Source organism: Sebastes fasciatus, chromosome 17 (genome assembly GCF_043250625.1).
Source record: "Sebastes fasciatus isolate fSebFas1 chromosome 17, fSebFas1.pri, whole genome shotgun sequence".
Taxonomy (NCBI): domain Eukaryota; kingdom Metazoa; phylum Chordata; class Actinopteri; order Perciformes; family Sebastidae; genus Sebastes; species Sebastes fasciatus.
Window position 1 is genome coordinate 23,793,901 of NC_133811.1, and position 18,985 is coordinate 23,812,885.

The 18,985-nt window shown below is 40.1% G+C and overlaps 1 protein-coding gene across 1 annotated transcript in view; it reads left to right on the top strand.

Annotated features, from left to right (window-relative positions):
- Window positions 1-2,245: 2,245 nt before the first annotated feature.
- The window catches only part of med30 (mediator complex subunit 30), a 44,445-nt gene continuing 27,705 nt past the window's right edge, over window positions 2,246-18,985 (top strand). The window contains exons 1-4 of the mRNA XM_074613204.1: window positions 2,246-2,355; window positions 4,093-4,409; window positions 6,291-6,449; window positions 12,735-12,842. Coding sequence (XP_074469305.1) covers window positions 4,185-4,409; window positions 6,291-6,449; window positions 12,735-12,842 — 492 coding nt within the window. The 5' untranslated portion in view covers window positions 2,246-2,355; window positions 4,093-4,184. The remainder of the gene's footprint in view (window positions 2,356-4,092; window positions 4,410-6,290; window positions 6,450-12,734; window positions 12,843-18,985) is intronic.

Consider the following 18,985-nt stretch of genomic DNA (forward strand, 5'->3'; position numbering starts at 1 on the left):
GGTTATTTGGGAATTTTTGCCCAATGATGCCAAAAACATTCTACCTACCGCGGCCTTACGCCGGCCCTGATATGACGTGTGAATGGTTATTTTCTTAAAATTCTTTCCTATAATGTCAACTGTATAATTTAGCAACAGAGCAGAGATATTCATCTCGCTACCTGCCTCCACCCACTCACCATCACCTCACCAATTAAACACAATAAGAAGACAGGCTGGCTGGATGATTATGGAGAAACTCATTTCCAAATGGCATGCCTCAGTTGGTCTGGCTTGTACGGCAGATGGGGATTGTAAGAGTAACACTCATTCATCCTGGCAAGCTAACCGGCACTATACTTCTGCAATTAAGAAGTTGTGGGCAGTCAAGTGAACTTGACAGTGTTTTTCATATCAGTGCTGCATGTTGCAGATATGGGTGTTATAGAGAAAGAGAATATAAGTGAAAAGAAATGACTACAGGTTATTATTACACAAAATGTGTTCCAGATAAAAGGAAATTGAAATCCAGCCCGTAACCCCAAATCTGAATGAATAATGTAAATTAAGTAATAGGCATCCTAATCTACTTTTCAGCCCCACTCAAGCCTGAAGGCGAAACCTTTCTTCTTCTTTTTTTCAATAAAGCTCTTATTTCCAGTCTCTGTAAGTCAGAGCAGTAATTCTGCTGCTTCATGCTGAGGAAAGCAGCCTTGTACAGACTAAAATGTCTATTTCTGAAGCTTCTTGTATTTCAAATTAATTTGAATTCTGATGGCTCACAAAATAATCCAAGCACAGCTATAATACAGTATAAGTAATACATGCATGGATGGATGGATGCATTGAAGGATTTGATTTAACACAGAGTAGACAACATAGCCATTTATGGGATGAATTTGAATTATGCTTACTAAAAAAAAGTTATAATGACCCATGAGAAGCAATCATGTGGCGTAAAATGCCTTGAGGGCTGATGAAGTCAGATGTGTGAGGCTGTTATATAAGAGTAGACCAGCATATGGCGCTGTTACCCTAAATAGCCTCAACAAATGTGCAGTGCGCCCTGCTTTTACCGTAATGTTGGCATTCATTTCGAAACATTTTAGAGGGAGGGGGTCAATTAAAAAAAAAGATGAACATGAATTAACTTGAATCTTAAAGGATGAGACATTTCAGTTCCTGTAGATTATAATATCTTCTTATGTAAACATCATTTCTGCACACCACCAACAGCTCTACTCTGCACATTTATAGGCTGGTTTTTACTGTATTATACCAATAATGTACAGATAGATAGATAGATAGATAGATAGATAGATAGTATCTTTATTGATCCCGAGGGAAATTCAAGTTTCCAGCATCACAGTTCCTTAGTGCAAAACATGTTAGTATAAAGGCAGTAAAAAAGTTAGTAGTGCAAAGTACAAAGTACAAAAAACTATACCAGATATAAAAATACAAGGAGATGAAGAAAACTGTTAAAACTTAATATAGTGCAGGGTAACAACTGTGATACACCACTATTAAAAAGTGCAGAAGAGACTGTTAAAAATGAGTATAGAGCAGGGTAACTCCAGTAGCTTAGTCTATGAAAGTGCACTATGCCCCCCTCCCAGAGAGGTGTTGTGCAGTTTGATGGCTCAGGGGACAAAGGATTTCCTGAGTTTGTCTGTGGAGCACTTGGGGAGCAGCAGCCTATATATACCCATATACCATACATATGTATACATACATATATAAATAATAATAAAACTGTAATACATAAACCAAAATAAAATAAAATAAAAAAGTTTCTGACTCTCAGGTTGCCATATCCTCCTGCACACCGAGTAAAAAAAGTGTCTTCCAATTACTTTTTTTTGTGATTTCCTTCCTATTTAGGGTTAAAAGAAAAATCTTAACAATTTAGGCTTGTTAAACTTTATTTTTATTGTCCACTGTAGTGGACTAGAGGACTATTTCAGTGTGAAAAGACAAAAAAATGAACAGATATGGCTGTAGAGTGATATTAAACCAAGAATACATTCAAATTGATTAAAAAAAACAAACACATGCCATATCACTGGAAAGCCTAGGATGTCCTCTTTACAATACACCAGGGGTTAATAGAGTAAGAGGATATGCATGTCAATGGGCTGGGTCTAAGGAGGATATAGGACTATTGAAATCTGTATACTAATTAATTAATGTACCATTAATGACAAAAAAAGGGAGACATTTTTCAAGGTGCGCCTCTACTTCATCATTTACCGTAATCAACTCTCGCGGAGTAAGTCACGCGATAGTTAGCGGTAGCTGTAAAATCCTAGGAGCAGACAGAGCAGAGCAGGGAAGTTGACATGTCAAGAAAACAGATAAATTATCACCACACAGGTAACATTACACGTTGTCTAATGTGCTATTACATAAAGATGAACACCCACTGCGGTTGTTATGCTTCACGTCGTGTCGGAATACTTAAAAGGACACAGAAAATGAAGCTTTAGTGTCGTGTGGTGTGACTGTCCAGGCTATTAACGTTAGCTTCACATACTTTAGTCAGTGTTGTTTAACTAGACTAACGGTTGGTTTTAACGGTTGTTGGTTGCTTAGTGACAGCTGTTGGTTTTAACGGTTATTGGTTGCTATAGTGACAGCTGTGAAGCTTCTACAGAGCTGTAACGTTACTGCTATTAAATGAGAGTATAAATGTACTTCATTAACCACATAATACCACTGTGTGGCTGACTTACTGTACATCTCTCTATATGTATTTATTACTTCTCATTACACATTTACTAGCTACATCCTTGTTTACATTGCAGTTCCATTCATTTTGCAATTACTGTACACCTGTCTAGATAGATAGATAGATAGTAACTTTATTGATCCCAAGGGAAATTCAAGTTTCCAGCATCACAGCTCCATAGTGCAAAACATGTTAGTAAAAAGGCAGTAAAAAAGTTAGTAGTGCAAATTACAAAAGAATATACCAGATATAAAAATACAAGGAGATGAAGAAAACTGTTAAAACTGAATATAGTGCAGAGTAACAGCTGTGATTCAGGACTATTAAAAAAGTGAATATAGTGCAGAAGAGACTGTTAAAAATGAGTATAGTGCAGGGTAACTCCAGTAGCTTAGTCTATGAAAGTGCACTATGCACCATATATATCATTTTATATTTTACACATGTTATTTAACTCATCCCTATGATCAACTTCTGCACTATTTCATGTCTTAGATTGTAATTCATACTTGCATTATTTTCTTTTTATGCATATTTGTATCAGTATTGTTGTAGGGACCCTGAGATCTACTGTGAGACTTTCATTGCCAACTCTGTAATTGTTGTGCATATGACAAAATATTTTTGCAAATGATGAATAAATAACATACCGATACTGATACCAGATCGAATATCGGGCCGATACTGACTCAAATAGCTGGATCGTGTATCGCTGACAATGGGGGCCAATCTATTAAATTAATTTCTATGTTTATATACTATATACTGTACATAATGTTATATACTGGAATTTTAATTAATAGTTTTGTGACAATTTGTTGTTGCATATAAAAGTTTTACACTTGAATTGTAATTTTATGTTAATTTTGTTTCAGGTGCATGATTTATTATTTTGATAATAACAATTTAGTAAATTAATATTTTTGTATTTATTTATTACATTTTATCTCACAAAATTAAAGTTTAAGTCAAGCATGACCCCAAAAGAATGATCCCCGTCACTTCCACACAGTGAGGCATACAGCTAATTAATTAAACACTGGTATCGGACTGCTACTCTGTGTCCGCCGATACCCAAAGCCCAGGTATCGCTATCGGTATTGGGACTAAAAAAGTTGGATCGGTGCATCCCTATTCTGCACTATTTTATGTCTTAGATTCTCATTTTTACTTGCATTATTTTCTTTTTATACGCATTTGTATGAGCGATATGTTACTGATGATACACGCTAAATGATATGCCAATATCCTTATATATTAAAGTGACTACCGTTTTTTTTTTTAGCCATTCATCTCAAAAGAAAAGCTGTGACTTCCATTAACATGTCCTACTTTCTCTCTCCTCACATTCCTCTCCTACTTCTGTAAAACACTTCATGTAGGCATGTAAGGGTGTGCTGGTGTGGAACAGCCCCGACAGGTAACTTCACCTGGACCTACACCTCATCCTCCAGCATCTTCACCTGCTGCCTCCATGACAACCCCTCCACTAGTGTCGCCTTTTGGCGGGCAGCCTCCGCCACCGCAGCAGCAGCAACAGCAGCAGCAACAGCAGCAGCAACAGCAACAGCAGCAGCAGCAAGCCGTGATGGCAGGACGTGATGTCAACACGGCCTCTCTGTGTCGCATCGGCCAGGAGACGGTCCAAGATATTGTCCTCAGGACCATGGAAATCTTCCAGCTCCTCAGGAACATGCAGGTCTGTTTCACTCTCTGGCTACACGCCTGTCAAATATGGATACACTCCCCCTTCAGTTCTCTGTTTGCCTCTCCTTTTGTCTTTAATATTCTTTGCATATTTTCCCCAAAGCCCTAAAGCCCTGACAAGACACTTAATGCCATAAGAACAATAGCGTGAGAGGCGTAAAAACTGCAATATGGAGACACACCATCATTGAACAGATCTATACAAAAGATTAAATAGCAGAATATAATCATAAAAAGCCAAACAAAGTAAAAGAAATATAAAAGAATATACTAAAATAGTAATAATAGGCCTGATGGTAACATGACAGAGCACTATTATGCAAATAACAAAACAGCTGTCATTCAGGAAGGCAATTCTTGAATGTGTTTTGATGCCAGATTTAAAAACAAGTCGGTGCAAGCAGATTGAATACTAAAATGGAAAGCCGTTCCAAAGCCGAGACATCAGTACAATCAAGCTTCCAAAAGCTTGATCGACCTGTGATTTTTAACTTCAACTCAGTTCATGTAATCTGGTGAGTATGTAAGGCCTTATATGGATTGTAAAAGAAAATTGTAACAAGTGTGAAGAAGTTTAAATCGTGGGTAATGTAGGAGAATGTAAGCACCGTTAGCTGCGAACCGCCGGCTATTTGACTCTAAATGGGAACATAATTTACTGTTTACAATGTTTACTGAGGTTATAAAACAATTGAGAAGTAGGCTCATTTTCTCATAGACTTCTATACAATCAGACTTCTTTTTGTAACCAGAGGAGTCGCCCCCTGCTGGCTATTAGAAAGAATGCAAGTTGCACTTGCACATTGGCTTCACTTCTCAGACCCGGAGGAAGCCCACTAGTCGCACACAGTATGTTGTCTGCAATATTATCAACGTATAGTCCTTATGAGTCATACTGATAGCTCAAATATGTCTTTTATTTTTACATTAGTGCAATGAAGTGACGGAAGTGATGGCGGAAAGTTGTTGAATTACATTCAAAGTTAAGCTAGTGGATTCCTTAAGCAATTTATTCAGGATATCAGGAGTCTTCAGTTTGCTCTGCAGTTCACATGTAGTTCAGCTCTGACGGTGACCTGAAGACAAGGTCAGCATGAGTTTATCATGGATGTCTGCCTGCTCCTCTGAGGCGCTCCTCCTGCACGTTGTTAAAATCACAAGTCAGAGACGGGCCAAACAATCACGCCTCCGCCACAGAATGCACAAACAGTATTGTTGTGACTTGTTTTCTTAGATCACAGGCTGTCCTTATACTCATAAAATTCTTGATTTATCTTCCCTGTCTCTTTCCTTCTGTCTGTCTGTCTGTCTGTCTGTCCCCCCCCCCCCTGTTTATTTTCTCTGTGCTTGCCCTGAAGGCACGCTTGTTTCATGTTATGTAGGATGTTTATAATCAGACAGTGCTGCCCCAGAGGCTTGTCGATTCTCTCAGTTAAAACATGTCTTGTTACTCTTTAACACCCATTGTAGTTAAAAGCCAGTGAAGCTGCCTCAGTATGGGAGAGTGAGTGAAAATATTCAAAGTGCGGCAGCTGAAGCATTTAACCTTTGATGCAGCTGAGTTTTTGTGTTTTGTAGTTTAAACTGTGATTTTATTATATTATCAAGACGAGTTATTGTTGCATGAACACAAACACAGTTTGCTCTCATTCTAAAGTAGAAAGGAAACTATCACGTTGTTATCTGTGTAAATGAAAGTGTTGTGCATTAGTAGAAGGCTGCTAATGAACTATTACCAGTTAGGGAACAACAGAGGGTTTGTAGTGCCTTTTGTAGTCAGCAGGGATCAATGGCTGTTTCTTTTTATTAGCACTAGCAAAATTGTAGGCTTGTACTTTGCTTAACACAATGTTTCCTCTGTGGTTCTTCTCAGCTGCCTAATGGAGTCACTTACCACCCCAACACCCACCAGGACAGGCTGTCAAAACTCCAGGAGCACCTACGGACGCTTTCTGTGCTGTTCCGCAAGCTGCGCCTCGTCTACGACAAATGCAATGACAACTGCGCAGGGGTGGACCTCATACCTCCAGAGGTGAGACACTGTGACACTGACAAGATTTGACATCATTTTCTCATATTAATTTGATTAGAGGGCAAATGGATGTGCGGTTTGGCCAGCTTGAATACAGGTAGTCATTTCAACCAAGTTTTTGCACACTATGAAGTCTTACTGACAGTTGAGAGTCAAAGAATCATGCTCACTGACAGTCACTTGTTGTCATAGTGATAATGTTTTGGTCCTTAAGTCCAACATACAGTACATGGGCCATGTCTCTGAGTGTTGTTGCTGTAGCACACATGGACATGTCATACAGACAGAAGTAATAGTCAGGGTGCAGTAGCTGATTTGGAAAATAGGTCAGTGGCGTATCCTAGTGCGTCGACACGTAATTGCTGGTCGCCGCCAGTGCTTTCATTGAAAACAATTAGTGCAAGCGTTTTGATGTGTGTCAGACACTGCAGGTGTGTGTGTGTTGCCTTTTACACCTTTTATCAGGTAAAATATATATATATGTAGTCAGACAGCATTGGCACCATATTTAAGTCCTTAACCTGACCCAGGAAGAGTCGAGCAACTCCTAGCATTCATACAAATTAAGATCAATGAGCTTTCCAGTTTGATCGCAGTCAGTGAAAGTCGTCGTTTGATGTGACGGTCATGTCGACCCTAACTAGGACGCTTAGCCTGTGGAGGTCCACTGTGGCAACCAATAGAGCGTAACATTTGAAAAGGTATTACAGTTTATATATCAAGTCATGCTGTGCTGAAGAAGATCGTGCACGTTCAGCACAACCCTTTACGGGAAAAATCATTGTCCTAATTTACTCAGTAATTTGTGTTTATAAGAGAAATTGTAGCAACTTAAAGGTTCTCGATACCAGGGGTTCTCAAGCTCAACCCTTTTTAGGGGAGAACATTTTCTAAGGACCCCTTCTTAATCATAACATTGATTAAGCATATACTTACTACAATTTGTACTCTTACATGCCATTGGAACTATTTGTATTAAAACTTTCCAACCTAAATACGTCAGACCTGTTTCACAGTGATACACAGAAACACATTTCAATTTGCATCATGTTAAGATAAGATGGGATATTCCTATTTCAGTCCCAAAGCGGGGACATTTGCAATGTTATTGAATGTTAATACCACTTATAATATATACCTTTTAAATAGAGGGTGATTTTATTCAAATTGCATTTGGACTCAACTTGGCAGCATTTATAGCCTGCATTACAAGTAATTGATCTTAAAAGCTTTCAGAAAAGGAACAGTAGCAGCACAGTCCTAATAAATCCAGATGTTTAAATTTACCAGTCTAAAGCGGACTTTCAGTAAGTGCTTCAACTTAAAAATAATGAACTTATTGCTGTGTGTCACAATCATATCAGAGGTTCTATAGGCCCAAAGCTAACGTGGGTGGGAGTAATGGACACAGTATGCTGGTTTTATTGGTGCAAATGGTCCCCATCTGTAGAGATGCATCTGTGTAAATATATAGAGGAGTTATGTCTACCTGAGCAGATTACGAAGTCACTCTCCCTCTGTGTGTGTTGTAATCAGAGCTGCTCTGTGCTTTGTTGACATAGCCGGGCTGGCTGAGGGTGCCTTTTATGCATGTTTGTGAATGTGAGCGTGCCCCACTGGCTAGCTCACGGCTCTGCATTGCTCTCATACGGTGGTTACCGCTGATAACACCGTCCCGAACCACGGCGCCATTGTGGAGGCGTAGCGCCCGCCCTTCGGTTCCACCCCAGGTTAACACTGTTCAGCTCTGTCAGCACTGTAGCCGTTTTTTTCCACCGTTAGTGCTGTTAGCACCGTTAGCTGTGAGCCACTAGCTCAGCCATCACCACTTCGAGAGTCGTGCAGAGGCAATAGAAATGCTCCCAATCTCACATTTAGCACCTTTAATGTGCCTTTAAATGGACTGAAATGTAATAATGCAAAAAAGTTTAATAAAATACCATGCTTATATTAGCTTATTTATTTACCACTTTTATTTTTATTTACATTTTATTACATCGTCACTTTACCAACTCTAATTATTACTCACTTAAAGATATTTTAGACTCCATATGGAGTAATAAATGTCTTTAATGTAACTGTATTATATTTATTTAATCTTTATTTAAACAGGATAGGTTGGCCGAGCATACGTGCTCTTTACAGCAATGTCCTGTTAACAGTTTAGCAGAATAATAGAAACAAAATAACCAGAACAGACAGAGTCAATAAATAAAAGTAAACCTGACAGTAAACAAGGTTTAGTCTCAGCGAGAACAATCACAGGCAGGCAGAGAACATTGTTATGTGAAGGTAATGGCATTAACAAGGCTTACTTCATTTTTGACCCATTTAGAAGGTCATGTTCAGGTTTTATATTTATCTATTGATGGTTACATTCCCACCCAACCTCAAATCAAGTTATGCTTTTAATACATATACTGTACACCTGCCTCTGCAGTTAGATCTGACATGATGTGGTTGTAACTACTGTGGTGTAATGGTGGTGGAACTACATTTTTAATTTGACGTGATTGATTGATCCTTCCAGATGCAAACGTCAACACATGCTGTATGAGCTTGTCAGTTGTTTTTTTTGTGCTTTCAGCCACTGCCTCATATAGCCCAGCTTTCCACACAAACCGCCTGCTAAATTAGGAAGCTGTTAGTTTATAGGAAGTAGGCCATTGTTACCGCCACACCCCCCTCCTTGCTCACACACACACACACACACACACACACACACACTCAATTTACCCTGGGGGACTCTTATCTCACCTACTCCCTCTAGGTCTGTCTTTTCTCCGCTCGCACCAGATTCATTGGTCGGTTCAGGTGAGTCTCCAGAGTCTCTTTACCGCTGGTTATGCTCGCCATCCACCTTCAGGAACAACAGCTCAGCCACACTCCATCCCTGCCTGCCTGCACAGACGCACAGAAACACACACATGCATGTGCACAATTGTGACACACAGCCACTAAATATATATAGACGTGCATGTGGTGCACTGTAGCATGTCACAAAGGCTCGTGCACTTACACAAACACGCAGTGGCTCACTGGGCACGCACTGTTGGAGGCTCCACGCAGGGCTATAGCTAGGCTATCCACCACTGTTTGATTGGATTTATGACTGCGGCAGTCCCTTCCCAATTTCTACAGATTGGCTCGGAGCTAATCTCTCTCACCAGACTCCTACTGAGGATAAAGGAGGGTGTGGGAGGAGACCAGTCTCAAATTGGAACAAATTTGTGATGGCTGCCACCGTGCACATTTTCCGCATTGAATAATACAGTCGCTCAGAAGCATTTCCAATGATCTATCCACTGGTTGTTCAGAATGACTGTCGTCTGCGGTTCCACCCCTAAATCAAAGCCCATGAGGGGTTCACTTTGACATTTTCCTTCGCTGTAATAGTGTAAATCCTCATTGAGTCATTACGCCATCTAGCTATTTTCCCCCCCTTTCTTATTTCCACCTTATTTAAATGTTTATTCGTTTCCCCCTCGAGGCTGTGAGACCCAGTCCGATGCTGCCCAAGCCAATAGCTCAGCTCGCCGTGTTTGTCTGGGGCTGAGGGTTGTTGATTTTGGCCCCAGCTTGCTTGCCATTTATCATCCCACAGAATTCAGGTGCCTGTCTGACAGCCGCTCACTATTGGCTGCCCGAAACAGGAAGTGGAATCAATGACTCGGGCAGCGTGACCTCATCTCAGCCTAATTAGCAACAGACCCGTTTAATGAACAGCTGGACCAAATGCACACGTCAGCGCTTTCCCCTTTTTCTTTCCAGCTGTCGTTCTTTTGCTGCCCCGTCGGAGCTTTTTTCCTCCCTCTTTTTTGCTCGAACTCTCACACTTTCTGTATTTCTTTTCTTCTCTTCCTCCTATCCCACCTTTTGTCTTCTTTGTCTCTCTGATAGCTGTTCAATATGGTCTCTCTCTCCATTTCCCTTTAAATCTATTTGTTCACGTTGGCTTTGTTTCACTCCCTTTCCTTTCTACTTGTGTTGCTTTTTCTCTGTTGTGCTCCTCCACTCTGTCATTTCCTGCACTGTTCAGCCATGCTATTTAATTTCCCTCTCTCCCCTTACACGTTCACCCCGCTGTTTTGTTGTTATTTTTTTCGATTTGTCTTTTCTACCCTTTTCTTTTTTCGTCTCAGCGAGGCAACCTGGAGAACTTCATTAGCCCATTCTTCTCTGTCAGGCAGGAAACCACATCCATCTTTCTGTGGAAGAGGCAGGGGTTATGACTCACACAGGCACACACACACACACACACACACACACACACACACACACACACACACACAAACACACACACACACACACATAATACACTCTCCATCCATGTTTCCCGCCCTACTCAGCACATTTCATTTTCCCCTCAGAAGCTGCCAAAATCAGCCCGCTACCTTTAAAATTTGATATGTTATTGGCTTCGGTTTGAAATTATCTAATGAAAAAAACTTTTCCTACTTAAAGTTTTCCTTGAGCCAGAGACAAGCTCATAGTTTGTCTGCTATAATATCCTGCACATGTCATTGCTGTCTTTTCTCCCTCCAACAGTCAGAGTTTGCAGTTTGGCGTGAAGTTCGGTCTGGAAACTGACAGGAGCACAGAAAGTTTTACATCTTTCTGTCGCTCTTTTTTCTCCCCCTCGTATTCTCTCTTCCCTTTTTTCTGTTTGTATTTTCACCACTGTCTTGCTCTTTTCCCACTCGTCTCCCTGCTCTCCTTCAACTCTAGCTTTTTTCTCTCTGACATTTTGCCCATCATCTCACAGTCCTCTCCTCGTTCTTCATCTGTTTGTCTACATTTCTCTCCGTCTGCCTTCTTTTTTTTTTTTTTTTAATATCTTTCATGTTAGTCTTGACGTTGGCCGGCTCCAGTCTCACTAAAACACCAGTCAGTCATTGCTTCCAGACGAAGCAGCTTACTCCAATCATTGTCTGGTGTCCGCAGGGCCTCCACTCCAGCTGCACAACCTCGGGTCAAACGATGTAGAAACGCAGAACGTTCTAAAGAACTTTGCATGATTTAGATTAGCATCGTGCCAAGTCATTATTGGAGCAAGGTGTGTTTTCTCTCTCTAGGGCAGTTTTTATTGGCTTCTAGTTGTTTGTAGAGTCTCTTACCTAATCTGTGTTTGTCATCTTGTCTGGTATGATAGTTTTTGTTTTGGAAAGGAAATGGTAGTTTTTGGAGATGTTATTTTTTCCTTACAACAGGAACTTCTTGCTTCCAGTGTAATAAACTACTGCAGATTATTTTTGCATCTTCAATAGAAACCCATTAAAAGTGGCGTGAAGATGGTTTGAGGATTTTTTATAGAGTTTAACTATAACATTGACTTTATGTCAGCACAACTGATACTGTGTATTTCTCTCGGAAACTCTGCACAATGGCACAGACATCTGTCTACATTTACACTGTGTGTCCATTCAGTAGCTCTACAAATATCATCAATCACACATGCTCAGCATAAAACCCTTTATGTCCTTGCTGTACCAGGAACAGCGTGTTCTCAAGACATCCACACATTACTTGGATGTGTGACTGCAGCAAGCCTCCCGTTCGCCTCCTCCCCGAGGCGACCACTGGGGGGCAGTGCGACGCAGAGCAGCAGGCGGGTGACCCTGTCGGCTCTCAGGAACGCCGCCTCGCCTGAAGGCTCTCGCACATCAGCCTCACTGTAGTGTCAAGCAGACAAGGTCAAGCATACAGAGCGTTTAAAAATGAATTAATCTCCCACTCGCTCTCTGTCTCTGTACCGTCTCTCTCTCTCTCTCTCTCCACGTTGAAGAGAGATGGGTGAGATTCCGCCTGTGTTAGAGAGCTTACACAGAATCCCCATTTTCACCACTTCATGGGAACATGATTATCAGACAGCACAGGGATATCTTCAGTGTAGGATAGCACTCATAGGTTGAGCTTACCCATACGTACATAATTCTGACCTATAACTGCACTCAGCGGGCATACACTGTAGGAAAAATGTGAATATGCAGCACTGTGCTTTTAATGTTTGGATCATGGACAGATTAAGAGGAGAGAAAAGTCCATCAGGGAGTGAGTTTTATTCCAGAAAGAGACCTACTGTACTTGACATTCTTTAACACAGTTGATTGCCACAAAAGTAAAACTATTATGATACTTTCACAGTGTAGATTCTGTATGTACTGCACTACTGTAATTGATAAACCTATTGCAGTCCAAATCAGTTGAATATGTCAGCATTTTGGAAGTGATCCGTCTTGCTTTACAGTAAATAATACACAGATTTTTGTTTGCTGTCCCTTCCAGCAACTGATACCCTTCGTGGAGGATGACAGCTCTAAACACGAGGATCGCTCCGCTGGCCAGAGCCGCCCCGCCACCGAGGAGAGGAGAGAAATCCTGGAGGTCAACAAGGTATTGTGTTCTGTATCTCAATAGCACCACACCGTTTTTGTGACAGCCGGCGGTAATGAAATGAGAAGGTACAGTAGGGCTAATAAAAGAAAAAGAGTTCACAAAGTGATATGAGATTTAATCACAGCTTAACATGATTTCATTTCAGATTAAGTGAAGTTTCAGTTCACCTCTAAGATCCCCGAGCCTCCAGACATTTCAAATCTACCTGAGCTTGAGGGGGGAAACACTGAGTCTAATATCGTCTTAAAGATATAATAATTAGATAGATAGAAATAATAATTAGGCATGGAATTCATTACGGATTAGTAATTTTACTCAACGTCATTAACCTGAAGCTTTAATAGCCCACTTCTCATTATTTGGATAGCAACCATCCAGGCTGTAAAGATGTGGTTTGTACAAAACAAAATGAAGAGGCTACACTTGATAAACTTTATTGTCTGCTGATGGAGTTTGTGTGTATAAATAGAGCAATACGCTGGTGGGAAATGCTATTGTAATATCCCCAAGACTTTGAATGTATTTGGATGTACATGCATGCGTGTGCTGGTATGGGATGGTCTTTACTGTTAGTCGACAGACACATGGCCATCTCTCCAACGGAGGTCATTGAAAGTCAGAAAGTGGCGTGGCACCAGGGGTTGATGAGGTGGATGCTGAAGGCCCTGGATATTGTAGGACTATATTATCTATCTATCTATCTATCTATCTATCTATCTATCTATCTATCTATCTATCTATCTATCTATCTATCTATCTATCTATCTATCTATCTATCTATCCATCTATCCATCTATCTATCTATCTATCTCGAAACGCATCTTCAATGTCACATGGAGATTGGGCAGAGTACATATGGAAGGCTGACAAGCGTGATGGTTCCCAGTTTTGGGACTTTTGGGACTGGAGGATGTGCCCCCGTTATCAGTGTATCACTCTGCTCAGCCTTCTTAAACTTTATGCCAGTGTGCTGGAAAGGAGGCTCTTGTTCAGGGGCAAAGCTAGACGTTACACACATTCAGCGCTCAGCCCAAACCTAGAGTAGTCCGTTTACGGCAGCTATATGCACTATTTTCCAAACCATTTGAGATAATAGAATGCCTAAAGATCTGTACATCATTTGGGAAAAACATGATAGTTGCCAAGCGGAAAAAAATCATCCTGTAGAGCCTCCATCCTATTTTGTATCTAACCTCGCTCCAAATGTCTTCATCAATCTGAAAACATATGTAACATGGGTACGGTAGGAGTTTGGCGTAAACAGCATTACTAATCTTGAAACCTATTTTTGTTAAACTGTGCTGGAGTAGAGTTCACAGAGTGAATGAACTGACAAATATGCCACATTTGAATAAAAATGCCATTATAATCTGGGCTGCTGTCCAGTCAGAGAGACTGAGGGGAAATGACACAAAGTTGAAGGTATTTTTAAAAAAAACCCCGAAAAGATTCAGAGCTTTTGCGAAAAGATTTGAGGCCGGAGCCTCAGATTCAGGACCTGGTAATGGAACAGTGGACCACAGGGCTTCTTCCGCTAACATCAGAAGCAGTTATTATTACATATTTATTAAATATTACACTAATTAAGCTTCAGAGAGAACAAACTGTAGCACTACATCACACAGGAAAAGCCCATGTATTTATTAAATGATGCGATTGTTAAACTCTCTAGTTTCTATTGTACATCTATAAACTAAACCATCATTTAGTACAACTCTGCTCACCAATTTCCTGGGGATAGTGGAGGGGTCATGGGAGTTTGAGAGAGTGCCCCTCAAGGTGTCCTGTGGCAGGATGTGCTGAACTAATGAGTGCCGATGTTTGGGCTCCAGGCCACCTGGAAGGCTACCTGTAAAAGCTGTGTCTGTAATCTTGATAATAAGTCAAACTTGCTCATTTGCTTCGTCAGTAATTCTGTCTCGTATTGTCATGGACAAAATCTCTAGGTGGAGCTGAGGATTGGAGTACGTATGGTTTGGCATCCTCAGGGTTGCATTTCTGCTTTTTGCTGATGATGTAATTGTGTAGGCTTCATTGGACCTCAATCTACAGCACTGAATTTTGCAGAGTGTGCATCTCAAAATCTGAGGCTATGGTACTTTACCATAAAACTATGGGACGTCCCTGTCAGGTTGGGCCTGAGTTGTGTCTCGTTCACGAGTCAGGATAAGATGAAGTGTAAGATCGACATCCAGATTGGTTTGATGCCACCAGTGACTGTGCGTTGTGTCAGACTTTTATGATAAAAATGGTAAGTTAAAGGGAAGTGGCTCCGGTGGGAAGTCAAGTCATAGCTTTGACGATTGTAACATATCTGGTTTACACCACTGACCACAGATCATAAAATGGTAAGAATGAATGGCTTTGTGTTGCCAGTATCCATAAAAAGATTCAAATACTGGTGATTTGAGCCAATAAGTTACCTTTATAGTAGGCTATATAAATATAATGCCGACATCAAGAAAAATGAACTGACCTTTGGCTAAAAAAGCGCCGACTTGAGCGAGATAGTAGCTGATGGTGTTTTGAATGTTAACAGAAGGAAAGAAGATTTTTTTTTTATATCTTGTGAGCGAGGTGTTCACTTCTGGAGTGGTTTCAAGTGGAGTACATCAAACACACCTAAGAGCTTTTTCAAATGTATTCACTGTCAGATATGTTTTTGCCCAGCTCTGATAGAGAGGCTGTTTAATGACACTGTGAAGTGCAGAGCAGAGAGCTTTTTCTTCAGACTGACACGCCATGTTGTCAGTCAAAGTCTGAAGGTTTGCTGGAGAAAGATTAAATCCTGAGTCATGGTTTATAGTTACATGCAACAGACAAACAAGGTGAATTTGAGCATAGAGACCCATGGAAAGGTGGTCTCTCAGACGTTAATTAAACATAATCCAACAATAAAAAATAAATAAAAAATCTTACTGTGGTAATAATAAACTAATCCTCGCACTGCAAGAAGTTACAAGTATTTAAGTGGAATATTTATTTTTCAAAGTTATAAATCCTGGTTGATTTTGTGACACCTGTGGTTACCGTGGTAATAGCAAGTGTGCTGTCAAAAAAAAATTCTTTTGTTGACACATTTTTGATGAACAATTGATGTCAAAGTTAAAGTTGGGAACAAATACATTTCATTTCCTGTGACTGCTTCACAATAAAAAAACATGTTGAATGCTTTTAATGTGAAGCAGCAGCAGTAGGAAGTGTTTGTTTTGCATTAGTAGTAAGATGAGATACGATGTAGGGATGTCTCGATACCAGAAATTTAGTAGTTGATAGCACCAGTGGAATTCTACGATTCTCAATACCAATTCGATACAACAATAAATTAAATCCACTCCTTTATTACTGTTTGCATACTGTTGTTTTTTTTAGGAAGTTGAACAGGTCATAATTCCTTCCTATGAAACTCCTCAAACAACTATATTTATTCAAGTTTCTCTCCAAAAACTGCTGGATTACTTTTATGCATCTTTTCTTGTGAAACCATTGTGCGGAAAGCAATTTAAATCCAGCATGAAAACTACAATATTGCAAGTATTTAATGAATGTAAATACATTGAGTGTCTATTGCAGAAAATTGCCGACCATGAACACTATCAAAATGGGGTATGAGTTCATGTAAATCTTGAGGATTATAACGAAAAGGTTCAAAATATTTCTGCGATGAGATAATCCCATTAATTCCACTCATACAGAGGTACAGTGTTGAAATGTTTCAGTGACTAGAAACAAGGCAGAGCAAAGACAGATCCCTCAATCAAGACAAAGACAGGATAAATGACATCTTGATTTACATGTTCAGCAAATAAAATACAAAAATTGACATTTTAAGATGTGTTTTTTTGTCACAGTGCTGCATAGCATCGCTGAACTGACCACTGAGACTCGACACAGGTTCTCTTAACAATGACAAACCCTGCGCCCTTGATGTTTTGGCATTTGCCATCATAAATTATTTTTGAGTCCAGGATGAGGTTTAATCTCTCCCAGGGAAACGGGCCCATCAAGATGACATTAAAGCATTGTGTGTTAATATCAGCCTTGGATCGATGAAACCGAGATGCCGCATAGATGCGGGTGAAGTAAACAGCCAAAAGTCTGGCACAATACCTCTCAGCAGTTCCCACATCTCACCCGAGAACAGTAGTTATGGACAGTGGAGCGTGGCAAAGGTTCAGGTAAAACACATCATGCATTATTTAGGAGGCCTTTTTAGTTCGCTTCGTCTGTCATGGATTTGTTTTGTTTGTATATCTATGTGTGTATATTGAGTTTGAGAGAGTGAGAAAGTGCTTTTGTTCTTCCTTCAGAGAGAGAAGATTGTGTTTGCATTTGCTTTCACACATGCTTTCAGTGCGTGCGCGTGCTGGCTGAAGCCCTTCTCTGTTTCCTCTCTTTGTATGTGCCTTGTGCTGGCTCTGTACAGATTGTGCATGCCAAACCGTCTGAGTGTGCTGCAATGATAATGGTCCAAGGTCAGCAGTGTCAGCAGCAGAGATGAGAATTGGTTATTTTTAAGAGCGCACCACAGCTCCCCTGGCTGCTTTTAAATGTTAACACTACAGTGAAACATTGCAGTGAACCCTGCGCTCAACTGCACTCACTCGCCTTTTCACACAAAGCCTCCAAACCCGCAAAGGGTACGGTTAAAGACTGCAGATATTGTGGTAGATAAATAACCAAGTTCTTTATTCCAACTCTTTGAATGCAATACTGGTCTGAAATACAGAAATGAGTTTCAGCTTTCCTGCAAAACAAACAGAACAAAACAGAAACACTTTTCTCTGTTTTCTTCGTAAGTTTCAGTGACAGTACATAAAACACTGGACTTGAAAGTGACTGTAATTTCGTCCTATTAGAGACTTGTGTATGGATGTGATAAATAACCTTGTTTATAATATGACCTTCCCCCTATGCAATGCATTAGCATGCAAATTGAGTTCCGCCAAATGATCCAACTATATACAGAGATTGATGTAGAGATTTAGAAGACAGGCCTACAGTAATACGCTGAGGGAAGCTTTCCTCACATTCTGCAATCCTTAACACACAGCAAGACCTTATTATGCAGTTTATCTAAAAAACAGCTCATTATACTGTATACGGTATGCAGTAGATGGACACATTTCACTTATTTTAAAGTGAAATATAGCATACACTGACTGAATGCACAAAAAAAAAGGATGTGATGATATTGATTTTTAGCCACATCTCAGTTGTCTCGCATACAAATCTTTCTTAAACCAGTCTGCTGTTCTTTTTCTTTTCTTTATGACTAGTCTTGATTTAATAAGTGGATTTATTAAAGGTGCAATGCGTAAGATGTGGCCACATGCTCCAGACAAATAGGATGCGGTGCAGCATATCACCTCTACTACTGGGTCCATACAATCTGAATTTACTGTCAACATTTTGTCAACACTGTTATGAAAATAAAACTACTATCTAACAAAGCAAAATTCGACCAAACTGCTAAAAGTTTAATATGACGTCAACACTGTAACCCTTTCACATTCTCTTGATAATGTTAATTCATTTTTGGAATATTTTAAACCAGAATTCTATCCAGATCTTACACATTGCACCTTTAAGGGATAGTTTCTGTTCACTGTTCCCTTAAAGGTGCCACACTCAATGTATTTACATTCAGTATTGTGTGTATCCTTGAGGCCTAACTGTTGAATGCATTTCCTTTCTCCTAACACATTTGCAAAGCAAATTTTTTGAAACCTGCATTATTTACAACATGCTGGTTTACTAGCTTGCAGTCACCTTCTTCCCTGCCTTTGTTGGCGCAGTGCTGCATTTCTTGTAGTATTACCACCACCTGTGGAACAGCGGAACGGTCGAATAATATGAAACTGTTAGCAAAAATGACCAAGAATTGTATGAGCTGCAAACAGAGAATCTACTTAAATAAATTATTGATACAAAAAAATCCTATCTTGCCAGTCTAAATCATAAATAGTAAATAATCAAAATGAACGTTCATCAGTTTAAATCCCTCATTTCTGACCTGTTGGTGCAACGTTACGGTCTGTTGTGGGGATGTTTCTCTTGGTTTGGCTTCTCATTTGAGGGGCTGGATCTAATTGCCGGTGTTTGAGACTGGATGTTTTACTGGATGGTGACGCTTCAAG